This window comes from Phaseolus vulgaris, chromosome 7, assembly GCF_051622355.1.
Source record: "Phaseolus vulgaris cultivar YP4 chromosome 7, ASM5162235v1, whole genome shotgun sequence".
NCBI classification, from domain to species: Eukaryota; Viridiplantae; Streptophyta; class Magnoliopsida; order Fabales; family Fabaceae; genus Phaseolus; species Phaseolus vulgaris.
In genome coordinates this window covers 45,877,017-45,894,216 of record NC_143504.1, presented here as the reverse complement: position 1 = coordinate 45,894,216, position 17,200 = coordinate 45,877,017, and the positions used below count along the sequence as shown (strand labels likewise).

The 17,200-nt window shown below is 32.3% G+C and overlaps 2 protein-coding genes across 2 annotated transcripts; both read right to left on the bottom strand.

Annotated features, from left to right (window-relative positions):
* Positions 1-628: 628 nt before the first annotated feature.
* On the bottom strand, positions 629-2,631 carry LOC150025947 (uncharacterized). Its single transcript, XM_090304832.1, has 5 exons — positions 2,383-2,631; positions 2,081-2,294; positions 1,565-1,996; positions 1,269-1,409; positions 629-813 (listed from the first exon to the last, which is right to left on the bottom strand). Exons 1-5 carry the CDS (start codon positions 2,629-2,631, stop codon positions 629-631), a joined length of 1,221 nt encoding a protein of 406 aa, XP_090160958.1.
* Positions 2,632-13,252: 10,621 nt separating this feature from the next.
* Positions 13,253-15,308, bottom strand: LOC137829508 (putative indole-3-pyruvate monooxygenase YUCCA8). The gene is made up of 3 exons (XM_068636317.2): positions 14,532-15,308; positions 13,885-14,256; positions 13,253-13,766 (listed from the first exon to the last, which is right to left on the bottom strand). Exons 1-3 carry the CDS (start codon positions 15,201-15,203, stop codon positions 13,554-13,556), a joined length of 1,257 nt encoding a protein of 418 aa, XP_068492418.1. The 5' UTR covers positions 15,204-15,308; the 3' UTR covers positions 13,253-13,553.
* Positions 15,309-17,200: the final 1,892 nt, after the last annotated feature.

The window sequence follows — 17,200 nt, the reverse complement described above, 5'->3', positions numbered from 1 at the left end:
ATATTTCAGAAAATCATATGAATGATCCATTGAAAAATGTATCATTCAAAATAGTCATGGAAGTCCTTAATTTGTTTAGGGATTTGTGTCATAAATAAGATTACAGATTCGAAAAGAAAAACACATATGCATAATAAAAACAAATTTTTTACGTAGTTTAGGGATTTGTAGTCATTATCTTAATCAGCTTTCTCATTCTTCGCTCGAGAGGCAAGCCAAAGAGTTGTTTTACCGCATTAGGATGACCACACAAGAAGTCATAACAGTTATCCAATAAATCTTCATCATGTATGTTCATCTCCACTAACATTTCTCAGATATCAGATTTAGAGTACTGGAAAGTCGATGTACGACAGAGTGTGCGCGTGTGTTCACGAAATATGGAGTTTCGTTCTTCTTCTGCAACAACATGGCGTCTGTTATATTGCAGATTTTCTTCCGTAGCATTAGCCACTCGCTGTGATGACAAAGCGGTAACCTCAGATGAAATGGCTTGTCGCTCAGCAATATGACATAACTTATCTGACTGATCACTACCCCTCCCAAGGATATCAGTTAATCCTTCAAACCTTGTGTTAAGTCTTTCCAGTTGCAGATCAATGACGTCCACCATGGGGGCTTTTCTTTTTTAGCCTCTAGAAGAAGAAGTACCTCCTGATGGCTGGGATGGTTGAGGTAGCACCAATGGGGGTGTCAGATTAGGGCCAGGGTTGTATGAATCAACATTAGGATCAACTGAGCGAGGAATTTCACATTGAGTAGCATCCAATCCTGGCTCCTCTGGGATGTCCTCCATATTGTGATCATTAAGATCTACATTAAAATGATGAGACTGAGTTCGACTTGATGACTGCAATGTTGTTCTCCCACCGTGGCCGATAGCACGATCAAGCCCTCATAAGTTTTCCATCAACTTATAGTGCCTGATGGGATTAACACGTCACTTTGTGGTCGAGTGATTTGCTTGTTCATTAATGAAAAGAAATACACTCATAATCATAATTAGTGGTTAATGTATGCGATAAGTGAACATCAAGTTGAATACGTTACCTTTATCAACATATCCTACACTTCATCCTCGGCCTCGAAAATTTTCGTGTTTGGATTCCAAGCGAAACCACTTAGTCCACTAAATAGATCATGGATCTCACGTCATTTGTCCTTAAGGCTTTTCTACTTGTTCTTCACATTATTTTTTGTAATCCCTACCAATCCACTCTGATGTAAGGATTTAACGATGTTTGTGTAACCCTGCATCGTCCAACTACCATCAATGCGGTTACCCATAGATGCCTCATCGATCATGGCATTCAGCAGTCGGAAATCCATGTCGGTAGTCCATTTTTTGTGTTCACGGACAGCTGCAGATGACTGTGAAGCAATACCCTTCCCGTGATCCATGATAAAACCTAATAAAAAAAGGTTAAACTTTTGCAATAACATAAATAGTTTCATACGTAAATATTAATAAAGGTGGAATGTCAACATTAAACCATGAAATTGTTCTTCCAAAAATATAAATATAAGTTCGCGGATGTTACATAAAATTAATTATTACAATAACCTGTCCACATTTCATTCGCTATAGTATCCCTAATTTGTAACCCGAACCTGTAGTCATCCTCACGAGTTTGCGAGTGTGACGAATCTATATCTCCTTGCATTAACTCATGGTCAACTTCTTCCAACAAAGAGTCATCATTATCCACCCTGCGAAGAAAGTTATGAAGAATACAACATGCTAAAATAATATCGGTCATAGTATCCACAGAATAATGAGTCTTTGTTCCACTAGCGATAATTGGAAATCGCTTTTTGAGGACACCAAATGTTTTTTCGATAACATTTCTTAGTGAGGAATGACGATGATTAAACAACTCACGTGCATTTTGTGGACCTCTTTGGGAATACTCTTTTAGATGGTATCGAACTCCCCGATATGGAGTTATAACTTGGGCTTTGAGCATAAAACCCACATCTCCAAGGTAGTATTTGCCTACAACCATCCATTAATAATTGTTACTTATAAGTCATGTGACCAAATGAATATTTATTGCACTTGAAAACACACTCAACTAACCTTCCGGAATGACCAATGGATCCTCTCGTACAAATGCATCCTTCAATATCCTAGAATCAGATATTGTTCCTTCCCACCCGGCAAGAACATATGTGAATTTCATGTCAAAATCACAAGCAACAAATACATAGTCTTTTCTTCCATGAAAACAAGGAACATCAGCTCGGGGGACTTTAACACGGACGTGAGTGCTGTCTATGGCACCCAAACAATCCTAATACACAACAACTTCACATTTATAAATAACTTGCATTGCATACAATATGAATTAAATATTTAACTATTGTTTCTCATATTCATACCTTAAAGTATGGAAAAAATCGATTGTTGTTTAAGATATGAGGTTCAACCTCAATCCCAGCTAGTTGAATTAAGAACTCTCCATGCAACATCAATATTGCCTTCAAAACATTATGAAAGTGACGAGACATTGTTTCCTCGGACCGATGAAAGAAGAACGAAACACTTCGATTCTTGACGTTATGACCAACGATGTGTAAAAATTTAGCCACTTGTTCTTCAAGTGTAGATCGGAATGCATCTTTAACCATCCCCGTTCCTCTTATTTGTTGACATAAATTAATAAATGTTTTCAGACTCATGCGAATAATGTCACGACATCTTTCAGTATGGACCAAGTACGACATCAATTCTTGCCGACGACGCTCTTTTTGTGGAATAAACTCCGGTATAGCATTATTTGTCTCGGTTAACACACACAACACATTCAATCCATATCCAATCATGCAAAGAATTGTCATTGTTGCTACTTGTGTATGCAAATTGATTTGCTCTTATATTTGTGAAATTAGTGTGAAATCAACATCAACTACATCGTGATTCATGTCATTCGTGCTAGACATCTCAACATTTTCAAAATACATAGACCAATGGTTATCGTTATCCATGGTCACAAATCCTTGACAATCATATAAGTTTAACTATTAGGTCTAAAGAAACACATTTTAGAGAGATAATAGTACTCAAATTTTATAATTTTTTCTTAACAAATAAAATATTATATATAAACTCTATAAACTGGTATAGTTATAGTTGTATTAAAAAATCAAAAATAATATTTATAAAGTTTTTTTACTTGATTTAAGAAAAAAATAAATATTAAAAAAATAAATATTATATATAGACTATCGTAGTATTTTAAAATATTTAAATATTTTTGTATAGTTATAATTATTTTATAAATTCAAAATAATGTTTATAAAATTCTTTTACTTGATTTTAGAAAAAATAAAATATTATATGTAGACTACGTATTTTAAAATATTTAAATATTCTTTATACTTACAATTATTTTATAAATTCAGAATAATATTTATAAAATTATTTTACTTGATTTTAGAAAAAATAAAATCTTATATGTAGACTATCTATAAATTAATATTTTAAAATATTTAAATACTTTATATACTTGTAATTATTTTATAAATTCAAAATAAAATTTATAAAGTCTTTTTAGTTGATTTTAGAAAAAAATAAATATTATATGTAAGTTATCTATAAAGTAGTATTTTAAATATTTTGTATACTTATAATTATTTTAAACCCCGTTCAAAATAATATTTATAAAGTTTTTTACTTGATTTTAGAAAAAATAAATATTTAAATATTTTGTATACTTATAACTATTTTATAAATTTAAACTAATATTTATAAAGTTTTTTACTTTATTTTTAGAAAAAAATAAATTTGTATACATAAACTCTATGTATTTTCAAATACCAGGAAAAAAACTTAAATATTAATAATTTTTTTTAACTAGCAGAAAATTCATTCAAAATTTCATTAATATTTAGATTTTATTCTCTAAAATCCAAATCTATCTATGAAATTTACCTCCAGAAACGTAGACAACAACGATGCCAGAACTACTAACGACCATCGCGAACCACAGCCGTCCACCCAGCACCACCAACGGGAACCACCACCCACCACCACCAGCGAAATCGTCCACTGTCCAACGACCACCAACAACGCCACCTACGGAACCTCACCCACACCTTGCACCTCTGACAATCGCACACCTCCGACAATCGCACACCTCCAACACTTGCGAACCTCCGACAATCGCACACCTCCAACGCTTGTAAACCTCCGACAACCACGCACATCCATCGCGCACCTCTGAAGAGCACCTCTGACCGCTTCTAAAGTACTCCCTCAATTCAAAACAAATAACTTACCTCCACTCCTCTTCCATATTTATCATCCCTCTCATTTATTCATCATCCACATACTTGAAGTAACCCACCAAACAATGTACGAATCTCTATTTGTGTTGTGTTTATGCAGATGGAATCTCATGCATGAGAATCTCGTGGATGGAATATTGCAGCTGCATGACACGGGCTGTTGGCACAAGCTGCTATGGCACATAGGTAGTAGGTGAGCTGATGGGTAATATGGTAAAATCAAAGAGTTTCTCACCAAATCTTCTCAACCCGGTAGAGAAGCCTCTTTCACTTTCTTCGTTTTTCTTCTCCCTCTAATACCCACAAACTCCTAGATACAAACATGATATTTCTTTCCTTTTCAATCCGGGTGAACAGTGATTTGAGAGAGTGGATTTGGAGTGATTTGAGAGAAAAGTGAGGTTGTTTGGATTGGGGTATACTAGAGTAGATTTGTGATAAAAGTTTATTGAATTTTGTGAATGATGTGATGGTTGTGTGAAAATTTTTAATTTTTTTAAAATATGTAAATACAAGTTTACAAATTTACCCTTATTTTTAAAAATATATGAATAATAAAAAATAAATAATTATATAAATAACTATATTTTATTATTATTAATTATTATTATTATTTATTTTTATTAATAATATTATTAAATATTTGATACAAATAAATTAAGAGTAATTTTGACATTTTAATAATATTATGTAAATTTTTAATAATTATAAAATATATTATAAATTAATTTTAATTTTACTATTATTTATTTTTTATCATTATTAATTATTATTTATAATTTTTTATAATAGTTATTATTTTCATAAATTTATTATTAATATTTTTATTTTAATTATCATTTTATATATTTATTAATATTTTATTAATTATTATTATTATTATTTACATTATTTTAATCATATTTTTCATAAATCTTCAGAAATTTGCGAAAAAAAATAGTGCAATGCTTTTGCCTCAATGTTTTATTAATTTTTTATTTCTTGAGCTTCTCACATTCCGTCGTTGAATACAAATAGAGTGTTAAAGTGAAAAGTGAACATTTTTAATTGCTAGATGTCCCACAACCTTGTCTAATTAGGATAAAAATACCTTTTATATCATTCTTGCAAATTAAATGTAAATTTAACAAAAACACATATTAAATATGTTTTTAACTTTTAGATCAAATCAATTTAATGTTTCGTCTCTTTAACTAATTCTTTATTCAATAGAATTTTTTACTTTCTTACTTTTTCAATCAATGCTCAAATTTATTTAACAAAATTAAACGGAATGAGATACCTGAAAAATTAATAATAAGAGACTTATATTTTGGAGATTTTATAAAGCTAAAATTTTAAATACCTGCTTTTTATATCTATTTTTTTTATTAATAAATAGTTTTCTTCTAATTAAATGGCTTCGGTTGTTTGGAGGAAGCATTGTGGTGGTGTTGGGTCATACAGTTCACTGGACTAGAAAGCTTAAACTAAAAAACGAAGGCTCGAACTAAATATTATGGGTATTACTATTCACACCACCAAATGACTATTTAAACTAACATTTTTTAAATGTGTTATTTGAAATTACTATAATTTGGTTTTAAAGAAGTCTAATAAAAATAAATAATGACTAAACACTTAGTAACAACTTCATAATATAATTGAAATAAAAATATATAAATTAAACTAAAGTTATGAACATACACAATGGAAGATTAATAATACAATAATAAATATAGAATATACAAAAATGAAAAGTATAAGAATTATTTAGGAGTCTTCTCTTTCTCTAATTTGTGTATTCGACTAAAGTTTATCTTTTGAATTTATCTCAATATCTACTATGAATTTTCATAAGTGTAGGTTTGAGATGCCCTTTTACACACCTTTAACAAATTATAGTTAGTGCAAGATAATTATAATTAAACGGTGCATAAGATAAAGATTAAGATATATTTATAAGACAATTATGTTGATGGTTTGCTTAATGTTTAGCTACCATAAATATGATACGAGTAAACATTGAGTTATTGATATATCTATCCTTTTGTGTTAATCTTTAGGCATATTAATAATCTTACATGACAAATATACTAATAACCTAACTCATGGGGGCTAAACTTGTGATGGGTTATGCTAATCTACCAAACCTACCATGTAAATTGAAGAATATTTTAAGTGTTTGATTCACTATGCATTTTTATGGAGTCACTATTCATTAGAGATTATTGTACAATCTAAAAGTCTTTACTAAAACCAGAAAAACTTTTATTAAAATCCAATGTGATATATTGAACTCTTCTAAGTGGAGAAATGGTGAAAGGTAGAAAATGTAGCATTAAGAGATGACACGATCGGAGGAATGGCAATTGAAAGAGGCGAGAAAAGTTTAACTGTGGAGTGGCGATGTAAAGAGAGATGGCAGAGATTATGGGAATTTTTGTCTCTTACACATTCCCATGGAGGTGAAAAAGAATTCATTGAGGGTGTAAAACAAAATCCTCAAGTGTACTCGGTATTTTGAATAAGGGTATTTTAAAGGTGTGGGAAAGGTAAGGGTATATGAGCCTTTTTAATGTCATGGAAGGAGGGGCTTAAATAACACATGTAGGCTGATTTCTACCTGTACCATATAATTTAAATTTGCACCAAACATACTAACGTGAAATGTCTATTCGTGCACCAAACATACTAACGTGAAATGTCTATTCGTAAGTCAAATCACAAAGTTCTGGATATGCAAGTCCATAATTAATATGTCACTTTCAAATTTGGTCATTCGGAAGCTTACCTGGACAACATAAATGACCTTCCGAATGCCAAGATCCATAAGCAAACATAAATGAATTATGGATCCCAATCCTCAACACCATTTACAGCACACAATTCCAAACATGAAAATTCAGAACTCATAACTCACTTTCGGATATGGCCATCCAGAAACTTAAGTAAAGTATGAAAATAATCTTCCTGTATATCTAAATCCATAATATATAAAAACCATTTCCAGATTTCTGCATCCATAAGCAAACATGAACTCAATAACAATGTTGAATTTTAATTTTTATGTTGGATGCATATCTTAAATAATATGGTGCAAGAAGAAATTGCCACACATATAGTATAAATGCTCACACATGTTAAATCTAAAAGGACCACTTTTACATATCTTCCACAACTCCTTCTTCTTGCACCCATTGTACATTCATAGTGAGAAGAGAAGATGTGTAATTCATTTTTAAACTATGTAATCTAAAATATATTTATTGATGGTGTAATAAGAATACATAATTATATTTTAGATTAATATTATTAAAACAGTCCAGGATTCCAAATTTAGAAGTTAAAATTATAATTATGGTTTATACAATAATTTATTTTTTCTTATGAGATGTTTCTACCGAGTTATTAGGCAATTCAAAAGTCAATTCATTCAAATTATGAATTGTATCATTTATAATATTATAATTTGCTTCTAGATGGTATGATCATAACTTTAATGAATATGAAATTAGTGTTCTAAATTGTTAGAAGAATTTACCATGTCACAATTTGAAAGTAATTCAAAAATCAAGTGCACAAATCCTTTGAGAAAAAGAATTGAAATACTACCATAACTTCAACACTTACAAAACCTTCACCTACAAATACTCTTTTGTCAAATTCAATTTCCAAGAACTCACAAGTACGGACATCAATGGAGGACAACAATGGATGTTTTGGAGGTTGAATGAATTATAGAACAGAAAGGTTAAAATGAAAATTTTCAAAAGCTTTCGGGTGAAGGAGAAAAATATGGGGTGTAAGAAGAAGGAGCATCTTCCCCAAGCTATTTTGATCCATTCCATAGGCCAATTTTCTCTCTCTATTTCTCCTCTTTGTCTCATATCTCCTTGTCTTGTTACTTCCCAAGGATCGCTCCTACAAGATCCACTCTTAACACTAGCTTTTGTCCAGTAAGTAAAAAAAAAAGGAAAGAAAAGTAAAGTCGAAATGAACTTAGACACCATATACTTGGGCAAGAACCAACATGACCCCAAAAGATTCAACTTGTGGATGAGAGGTCATTATTCATATGTATGGATCTACACTTCTTTCCTCCAAATTGTTATGCATTCACTCACTCAAATATGAACAATCCTAACGGGCCACAACTATGGTCTAGACCTGTATAGTCATGTCAAACAAGCTGGTGTTTCACATGCCACTGTTTTGGTGCTTTCAATTCTTTGTTTCTTCTATTGAGAAATTCCTTGTGGTAGCATTAATGCTGGCCCGAGAAAAAGGTTAGTTGATGAGGCTGATTGTCCATGGAACAAAGTGATCAAGGTGATGGTCTGGTCCTCATAATGCACAACATAGAAACTGAGATTAGTTTTGGTCATTCAGTTATTGCTACATCCATTCAAATGTTTTTTTGGTTTCCTATAGATGTCTTTATTGGAGGCAATTTTGTTTAAGGTATGGTTGATCCATTGGATTGTCCATCATTTTTCTTCCACTTGTATCTTTTCCACTAACTAATATTCATACTCACATTACAAGTCGATTGCATTGTACTATTTCTCCAAGGCTTGAGTGTTTCTATTTTGGAAAGTTGAAATGGGTTTGATGTCAGTCTTGTGTCCTTATCAACCAAGGCACATCTCATAGCTGGTTGGTTTTGGAATCAGTTGAAATTTTTCATTCAATCATGAACTCTCAGCTTGTGTATGGTCCACTCTTGCACAACTTCATTGGAGATAACATTTCACAGTGATGGTAATGTGGTATCATTGTCCACTAGTGAACATGAAGATGGACTGACAACTAGGCCTGCTTGATTAGAGGTGGCAGCCTTGGGATGAGGAGTACTGCCATTGTCTACCAAACATGCCATGAGATCGTGTCTTTGTTTCTTACACTGTCTCTTCTGATATTTAAGGATGTTTGGTTTGATCTGCCACATGAGGATGTTCTACAGGTGCAGTAGAACAAGTCATACTCATACTCTAGCTACTGATCACCCCCATTTGACAAAAAACATGTTGCCGTATCAAATTATTTTTCGCTTGCAATTGGGAAAGAGATAGTTTGAGTGGTTAAGATCAACTCATAGAAACATTCTTGGATTAGTACAAAAAAGAGCATTCTCAGTGTACCTATTCTCTGTATATCATATTTTTGAAACCTTTATGATTAACAATATCCATATTGCGGATGTTATAAGGTTGTTGCCATTTATTTGTGGAAAGGGTTGCAAAGCACAATACAACCAATAACAAGGGCATATACTAGTGTAATGGAGTAATAGGTAGCTGAGCATAATGACCCAAGTTTTTGGCAATAGCTTCAGAGAAAAAACTTCAATATATTATTACAGAATGAATTTTGACGTGGTGATTGTGAATCAAATAGTTTCTTTATGTAAGACAGCAAAATCAAATAACTATAAGCAGTACTAAATAGTACATGACATGAATGTAGACTTACAATTACTTAAAAATCGTAGATGATAATGTGCTGCAGTGTTCTTTCCCGAAGTATACTACATAGATATTCTAATTTGTAGAAGAAATTGATTTTTTTTTCTAATGCCTATAGTTCTCCCTTTAGCAGCCCCTTACCCATAGGAGTATGTTTTTTGTGGATTTTCCTAGGTCCACCTGCTGAAGTCCATAATGGACATTTGCATGTGAATAGAACAAGTTCTGTTTCGCACATTAGCAGCTAGTATAATCTAAGTAAGCAGGTGAATGATGGGCCCTTGAGGTGAAGAAGTATTGTAACCATCCCATGTGTTTTTTTTAATGCTATTCTCAGTGACTGTCTCCAATTAGAAGAGGTTAGAAACATGCAATAAAGCCAAGAGAAACAAGACAAATTGGAGCTGTTAAATGCAATCGGGTCTGGAGAGAACTGAATGTCCAACTGATTTGGGGTTGGTGAGGTGAAGAAATTATATGGGCCATTCAGTTCAAAATCTTATGAAATTATTTTGAATAAGATAGCATGGGCACTCATATGGGCTGTTTCTACTTGTTGAGTCCTGTTTGAGAAGGTGAACTAGGTCATATATCAGTTTTGTCAAGCTTCTACACTGAATTAGATTCTATTTGTGGGGACAAATATTTGTAGTATTTTGTGTGTTTACCATTCCTGAAAACTGGGTAACCACATGTATCCATCCATACTCCATACCAATGTTAGTCATTCACTATTTTGTTTTGTGGTGTCAATGTTGGTTACTAATCCATTTTCTGGTTTAATGAGTTCATGACAAAATTGTCTAAGAAAACTTAGTTTCAATTACTTTACCAACACTTAATATTTTACTAAATAGCAATTTGTAACTTGGATTTTCTAGGTAGCTTGTCAACATTCTCTAGATGATTCTGAACCAAGTGAGAGAAAGGTTTTGGTTGATGTTTATAAGAAATAAATTCTTGGTGTGTTTTGTCACTTCCTGTAATAGCAGTGTCAAGTGAATTCTCAACAAGCATGGACAGCACAAGGAGTCCTTAAGCTTGAGGGACCCTTGGCTTCAATTAATGATATTATTTCGTTTTGGCCTCCAGACAAAATTGTTAAACTGTTCTTGTTAATGTGTGAGTTAATCCCCTTAAAAGCTTAGTGATTAATTTGATTAGTAATTTAGTATAGTGGTCCATATCTGTTTCACTTTTAAAATCTTAAAAGTCAGATATAAATTCCCTTTCTTTGATTGATGCAACACCAACAGTAGAAAGAAATGTTATTAGATTCCACACTGTGAAGTAAGGTTATTAAATTTGCTCACTCAACTTCTCATCCATCTTATTTTTCTTGTGATCCCTCTTTATTTTGCATCATATCATTTATCACATCTATTAATTTCTAAATTTCATTTCGTTTCTCTCTCAATCTATTTCTTCCTTTCATCCATATACTCCAAACTTGTGATTTATGTTTAACTTTTGTCGAAAAAGTAATGCCTCGTATAAGTACAATTGTTTGCAGAATAATGATGCTTGAGTTAGAACAAGGCCATGATGTAGCGAAGATAGGAAAAGACAAAGCTCAAATGAGACTGATTCATTATTAGATCATGTGTCTCTCTTTTCTAACAACAGGTGCAGTAGTTAGAGAGACCAAGAGTTTCAATATACTCTTTATTTGTCTGGAGGAGGTTCGTAGTAAGATAAAAAAAAACAACATTTTAAGGATACAATACTTGTAAAGTTTCTCTAAAATATACTTCAAATTTTACAAGTTATTTTTACTTCACATCTTGAATATAAGAGTTTTTACTTTGGATGTCATCAAAGTCTTGAAAGAATTATTATACCCTTTTGTGAAATTCATATTCGACGAAGGTTTTGATGGAAATAGAGCAAGGACTATGACCCAGTCCAAGGAATTTTCAAGACCATGCCTTTATAGGACCAAACAGGGTCTTGGATGTCAAATTCAAGCAGTCCATGATATCTCATTAAGCTCAAATTCGGATGATTTTCATGTCCAATTCAAAATCCTTCAAGTTGGATCTTGGAAATTTTGGTCTTTGGTTTTACAAAATTTTTGCTCCAGAATCAGGAATCTGGAAAACTTGTTTGATTGGTGTTAAACCCAAGTTTTGATTGTTGGTAATATGTTACTACGATTGGTAATATTTTAACAATAATGCTTTACTAACTCTTCTTAAACAATTTGTTTTCATTGTGTAGTAATCAACTGTATGTTTCTTGCAGTTTGATAGTTACAATGGTTGTGTAATATGAAAACTATAAGCATTATTCAAATTTTATTTCCAAAACAAGCTCAATAATTGAATAGGGTTGTTTAATTAATTACCAGTTCTATCATACTCACTGTAATAATCAACTAAACTGTTTTGTGATCAGTACTCTCTCCCTGAGTCCATGTTGTTGCTTTATGAAATTAAAGAATTATTATTTATTATTTATTGAAACCTTGATTTATTAGTTTCTTACTTAAATATTTAAATAATACAGAATCATGTTATATCCCTTTTAATAGGGACATTTTTAGTAAAAAAAATCATAACAATTTATGTATTTAATAATTGTCAGAAGCATACGTGACCTTTAAAGGTATTATAGGATGAAAAGGGTAGCTTTCTCCATAAAAAAATCATTGATCTGAGCATTAACCTTAAAATTTTGCTGTCATTGCCCCTCAAAAATATTAATTATTCATCTCTGGATTCTAGTTATGAACTATGCTTAAAGTACATTATTTGAATGTAGCTTACATCAAGGGGACAATTGTATATATCTGTCAAACTCAATATAGCAATGTAATGTATTGTTTTATAAGAGGAATATAGTTATGTAAGCATCTAGGAATTGGCTTTAATTCTTAAGGCTCAGGAGAAAGAGATGTGATGGGGGAATGGTGTTCAACCCTACCAGTTGTCACAGACATGGAAGCTGAGGGCCACTAATTATAGGATATGACCTTTTTACTGTTCACAGAAAAGGACAAACTATGTTAGAACATATTATTCTCAATGTGTTTATATCAACACAATAATGAACCTTACATCACATGAAGATCCAACATAAGATACTCAAACTGTGAAGAGGAGAATTGCTTCAAATTTGTTGCCTAGCTGCTTTAAATCTACACCAAAAAGTTGAGAAAGTCTATCACGGAAATTCTTCAATTAGATTAGCACTAGTCTCAATCTTATCAAAGAAAGTCTAATCGATGGAAGCAGAGAGGAAAGGACTCAAAAATCTAAGATGAAGCCTAAAAATGGAAAGATTTCAGTGACCTTTTTCTCCTTTTCTTTTCATCAAGTTTTTGGGATTTTTATGTTTGACCAATAACTGTTGGATGCAACCAACCCTTATATTTGTCCTTGTTTACAAAGCTTGTGATTGAGAGAAAAAGAAAACATTCACTTCTAATCACCAACACAATCTTCTTTTGCCAAAAGAAAGGGAAAAAACAGATATGAAAATAAACGGAACAAAGACAAGGATGAGATTGCAAATGAACTTGAAATAATATCGTTAGACTTAATGAATGAAATATATGGTACACGTATAAGCCGAATATAAGAGAAGAAACTGCAAAAAGCTCATCATCTTTGGTTTCCTAAAGAAAATCCCAAAAAACTGTTGAAAACTTGGGCAGAGGGAGAGGGCTCTATGTACCTACTTTTCTGTGTTATCTGTGTATATTTTTTGTCATGTAATATTCTTACAAAAGATATTGTTTTGTTTATACACCAACAAATTCTAACTAAAAGAAACACCATTGCTTGCATGGTTGTATGTGATCTGAGAGTTAATTCAAAACTGAGAAATGCAACGTCTATGACAAGCAATGGTACGATGTTTCTTTTGCTTAGTCTCTTGTTTCCAAAGTTGGCCAATGTCTCCAGCAATTTTGATAGCATCGAAGGAGGCACCAGAGAGCCCTCTCCTTGTGAACCCAACAGCATATACTCCAACATTTCCTTTCCAACCATTTGGAAAACCATTCTCTGACAAAAATTCACCTTCCTGCACACAACATTACCAAAATCACATTATTTTCTATTGCCACTACACTGCACAAACATTTCACACTTTTCTTTCCAAATGAGTTAGAAAATAATAAAAAGTAGAAACAAATTCTCACCTGAAGCCAAGAAGGAACATTGCTACGGTACCCAGTTGCAAGCACCACTGCATCAACATCTTGTTTTTCACCATTAACAAGCTCCACGCACCCTTCATTGAACCTCTTTATTGCTGGCACAACTTTTATGTCACCGGATCTAATTTTCTCCAAGGTGCCAATGTCCAAAACAGGGGTCTTACCCTTTGTGTTCTTCCACAATAAAGGACCTTCCGAAGGCCTTTTCAGCCCAAACTTGTCTATGTTCCCCAACACCAACCACGCCAGCACCAATAGAATCTTGTCCACCACCCAAAGTGGCAACCATTGCAGCATCAAAGTCGCCAATTCAAACGTTGACTTCCCAAACACTTCTCTCGGCAACACATGAACCTGCCAAACCAAAACCAAAGCAACCCATTTAATCACCAACCTTAAAATAATTCGAAACACAATTTTTCTTTCATGTTCTATGTTTCTTATTAGAATTGGAGTTTGACCTTAGTCATTTGTTTTCCATAAAAATAACATCAGCTGGCGAAGTGTTTTCCAAAAGTTTACTCCTTTGAAGTGAAAAAGTGTAAAGTAAGGAATTGAGTGGGTGATATTTGAAGACGTGATGATCTGTTACGTACTTGATATCATAACTGTACAAGAGAGGAACTTACCGAGCTACGAACAACGATGGAAGGAGAAGCATTGTGGTTAGACAAGTCAAGTGAAAGCTCCATGCCAGAGTTGCCACAACCAACAACAAGCACTTTCTTCCCCTTGAATCTTTCCCCACACTTGTACTCACATGCATGAATAACATCGCCTTTGAATTCCCCCAATCCTTCTATGTCAGGCATCACGCACTCCGCATTCTCACCAGTGGCCACCACGAGCCACCTGCAAATGTACTCAAACTCATTCTTCACAGAGCCACAGGTGGCAACGGTTTTCACCCTCCACAACCCGCTGATTTCATCGTACTTGGCGCTCTGGACACAGTGGTTGAATCGTGGGTTTATGTCAAAGTGTCGTGCATAGGATTGGAGATAGTCTATGAACTGATTCTTGGAGGGGTATTGGGGGAAGTGTTGTGGGAATGGAAAGTTAGGGAGCTGACAGAAGTGTTTGGGAAGGTGAAGTTTTAGTCTGTCGTAGGTACGTTTTTGCCACAGTGAGGCTATGCATTCAGCTCTTTCAAGAACCATGAAGGGTACCCCTTGTTCTTTAAGACATGCTGCTGTGGCTAGTCCTGAAGGACCTGCCCCTACGATCACAGGACCGTTCACCCAAATGCAACGTTTTGAGAACATCTCTTCGCAATCAACTAGGCGAAACATGTCTTCCATTTTTGTTTTTGAGCTGTGTTCTCTTGGGTGAGATAGAAAAAGGAAGAGGTTTTGAGAGTTGAGTTGAGAGAAATGATTGTTTTTGAGGTTTTGAAATGTGAGTTTGATTGTTGGAAGAGAGGAGTTGGAGAGCCTTAAATACAGGACTTGAACCTGTCATCAAACTTTGGGAGTTAATCATCCTTTTCACTTTCTTCTTATCATATCACTTTAGATTATCTTGAGATAAGTGTGCTTTTAAAAAAATAGTTTAAGAATTGATTTATAATCGTATGGTTTTGTTGATTTATTTTTAAGATTTTAGTTTTTATTTAATTATTGTTTCTAAAAGTTAAATAAAATTAATATTTGTAGTTTAAATTTTACTTTCTATTTAACTTTCAATCAGTTTATATTAACGTATTTATTGGAAGTAGTGCTGGAAATAACATGTCCACTAATTTACAATATATAATATATAATTGAGAGCAATAATTATCTTTTAAGTATTTTGTAAGGATGAGTTAACTTTCTTTTATAATATTAGCGTAATTTTGAGAGTAAAATTATATAAGAAAAAAAATTCCCCTATTTTTTTTATGTATATTAGTTTTGAAAAAAAAAATTGTTTTTTTTTTCGTTTCTTTAAAACTTGAATAACATATTTATTATTATTTTTATTATACCCATTAGTTCTTGTAATAATTTATACACATATTCGACAGAGAGAAAATGAGGAAAATAAAAAATTGTATTACTATTTTATTAAAATAAAATTATTATATTTATTGGTGTTTTTTTTACAAGTGATTACCTAATGACGTTATAGGAAGAGAGATTTATTATACATCATATTAAATTATGGAAAAAGATTGTTTAACACCATCAACAAAGCAAAATAATATATGAAATTAAAAAATAAAATAAATATAATTGATTGAATTATTAAATAAATGTATTTGATGTTGAGAGTTTGAAATTATGAGCACAGTGTTAAGTTAAGTTGTTATACATTAAAAAAGAATGGTTACTGTTGGCATATAATTTGGTAAGGATTTAATATTTATTCTTTTCCTTGGAAAGTTTTCTTTCATCATAACCGTTACATCACGAAGTGTTTTTATATATTTAATAAAGAAAAAAATTGTAAAGTAATCACATCTTATCATTCAACAACAAATAAGTATATAAATCTACCAAGAGGGGTGATGATGTGACGCAAGTGTGGTGGGCCCCAAAATAATTGGACACGCGAGTTGTAGGGTTGTTTCGGCCCACAAAGCCCATTCCGCCAGCCCAATTTTCTCACCACGCGGGGTGCCATGTGTCAGTCCCACGTTGCCCAACTACATTTCTCCATTAACTTCCATCCTTGCTTTCTACCTTCCAACCAAATACAAAAACAAAACTCTCCCTAACCTAACCCTCTTTATAAATCTTTACCTAAATAATTTACAATATCTAATACAAAATCTTATAATCTCTTTATATTTTTTATATTATCAGACTTTAAACTTAACTAAACCTTATAAAATTGACTTATTTATATATGAAATATCATTATCTTTTAATTGATTTAAAATCTTTAACTTATAAATTTGTATGTTGCTTCAAATGATTAAATAAGTAGGGATTTTTTTTTTTGCAAAACATAGTGCTACAATAAAGAGGTTACATATAGTGAAGTATTAGCCTTTTGAAGATGGTCAAATTATATATATATTATAGAAAAGTAGGACGATGGTTTCACCTTCTTATAGTTTGAATGAGAGGACGTGAGAATGTCGAAGTTAATGTGATTTGATTTACTCTAGAGGTAGAGAAATGAAGCATGTATATCACTTTCGGTGTGTAGTGCATAATTAAGATTACGTACTTTAATATGTATATTATTATATGATGATGATAAAGTATACCAAATTAATTAGGTAGGTTTTAATAGTTTTGTTTGATGAATTGATAATGACTTTTTTGTTTAGGTAGGCGTTCTTAGTTCTTAAGTTTATCATATTACATAT

What these genes read in the sequence shown, in the direction of transcription:
- LOC150025947 (XM_090304832.1), bottom strand. Translation starts at nt 2,631, where the DNA reads ATGGTTAAAGATGCATTCCGATCTACACTTGAAGAACAAGTGGCTAAA. An exon ending in AGCGAATGAAATGTGGACAG is followed by an intron (nt 1,410 to 1,564) that starts GTTATTGTAATA and finishes TTTTTTTATTAG; the next exon opens with GTTTTATCATGGATCACGGG. An exon ending in TATGGGTAACCGCATTGATG is followed by an intron (nt 814 to 1,268) that starts GTAGTTGGACGA and finishes ATTTTAATGTAG; the next exon opens with ATCTTAATGATCACAATATG.
- LOC137829508 (XM_068636317.2), bottom strand. Translation starts at nt 15,203, where the DNA reads ATGGAAGACATGTTTCGCCTAGTTGATTGCGAAGAGATGTTCTCAAAA. An exon ending in CCATCGTTGTTCGTAGCTCG is followed by an intron (nt 14,257 to 14,531) that starts GTAAGTTCCTCT and finishes TTGGTTTGGCAG; the next exon opens with GTTCATGTGTTGCCGAGAGA. An exon ending in ATGTTCCTTCTTGGCTTCAG is followed by an intron (nt 13,767 to 13,884) that starts GTGAGAATTTGT and finishes TGTTGTGTGCAG; the next exon opens with GAAGGTGAATTTTTGTCAGA.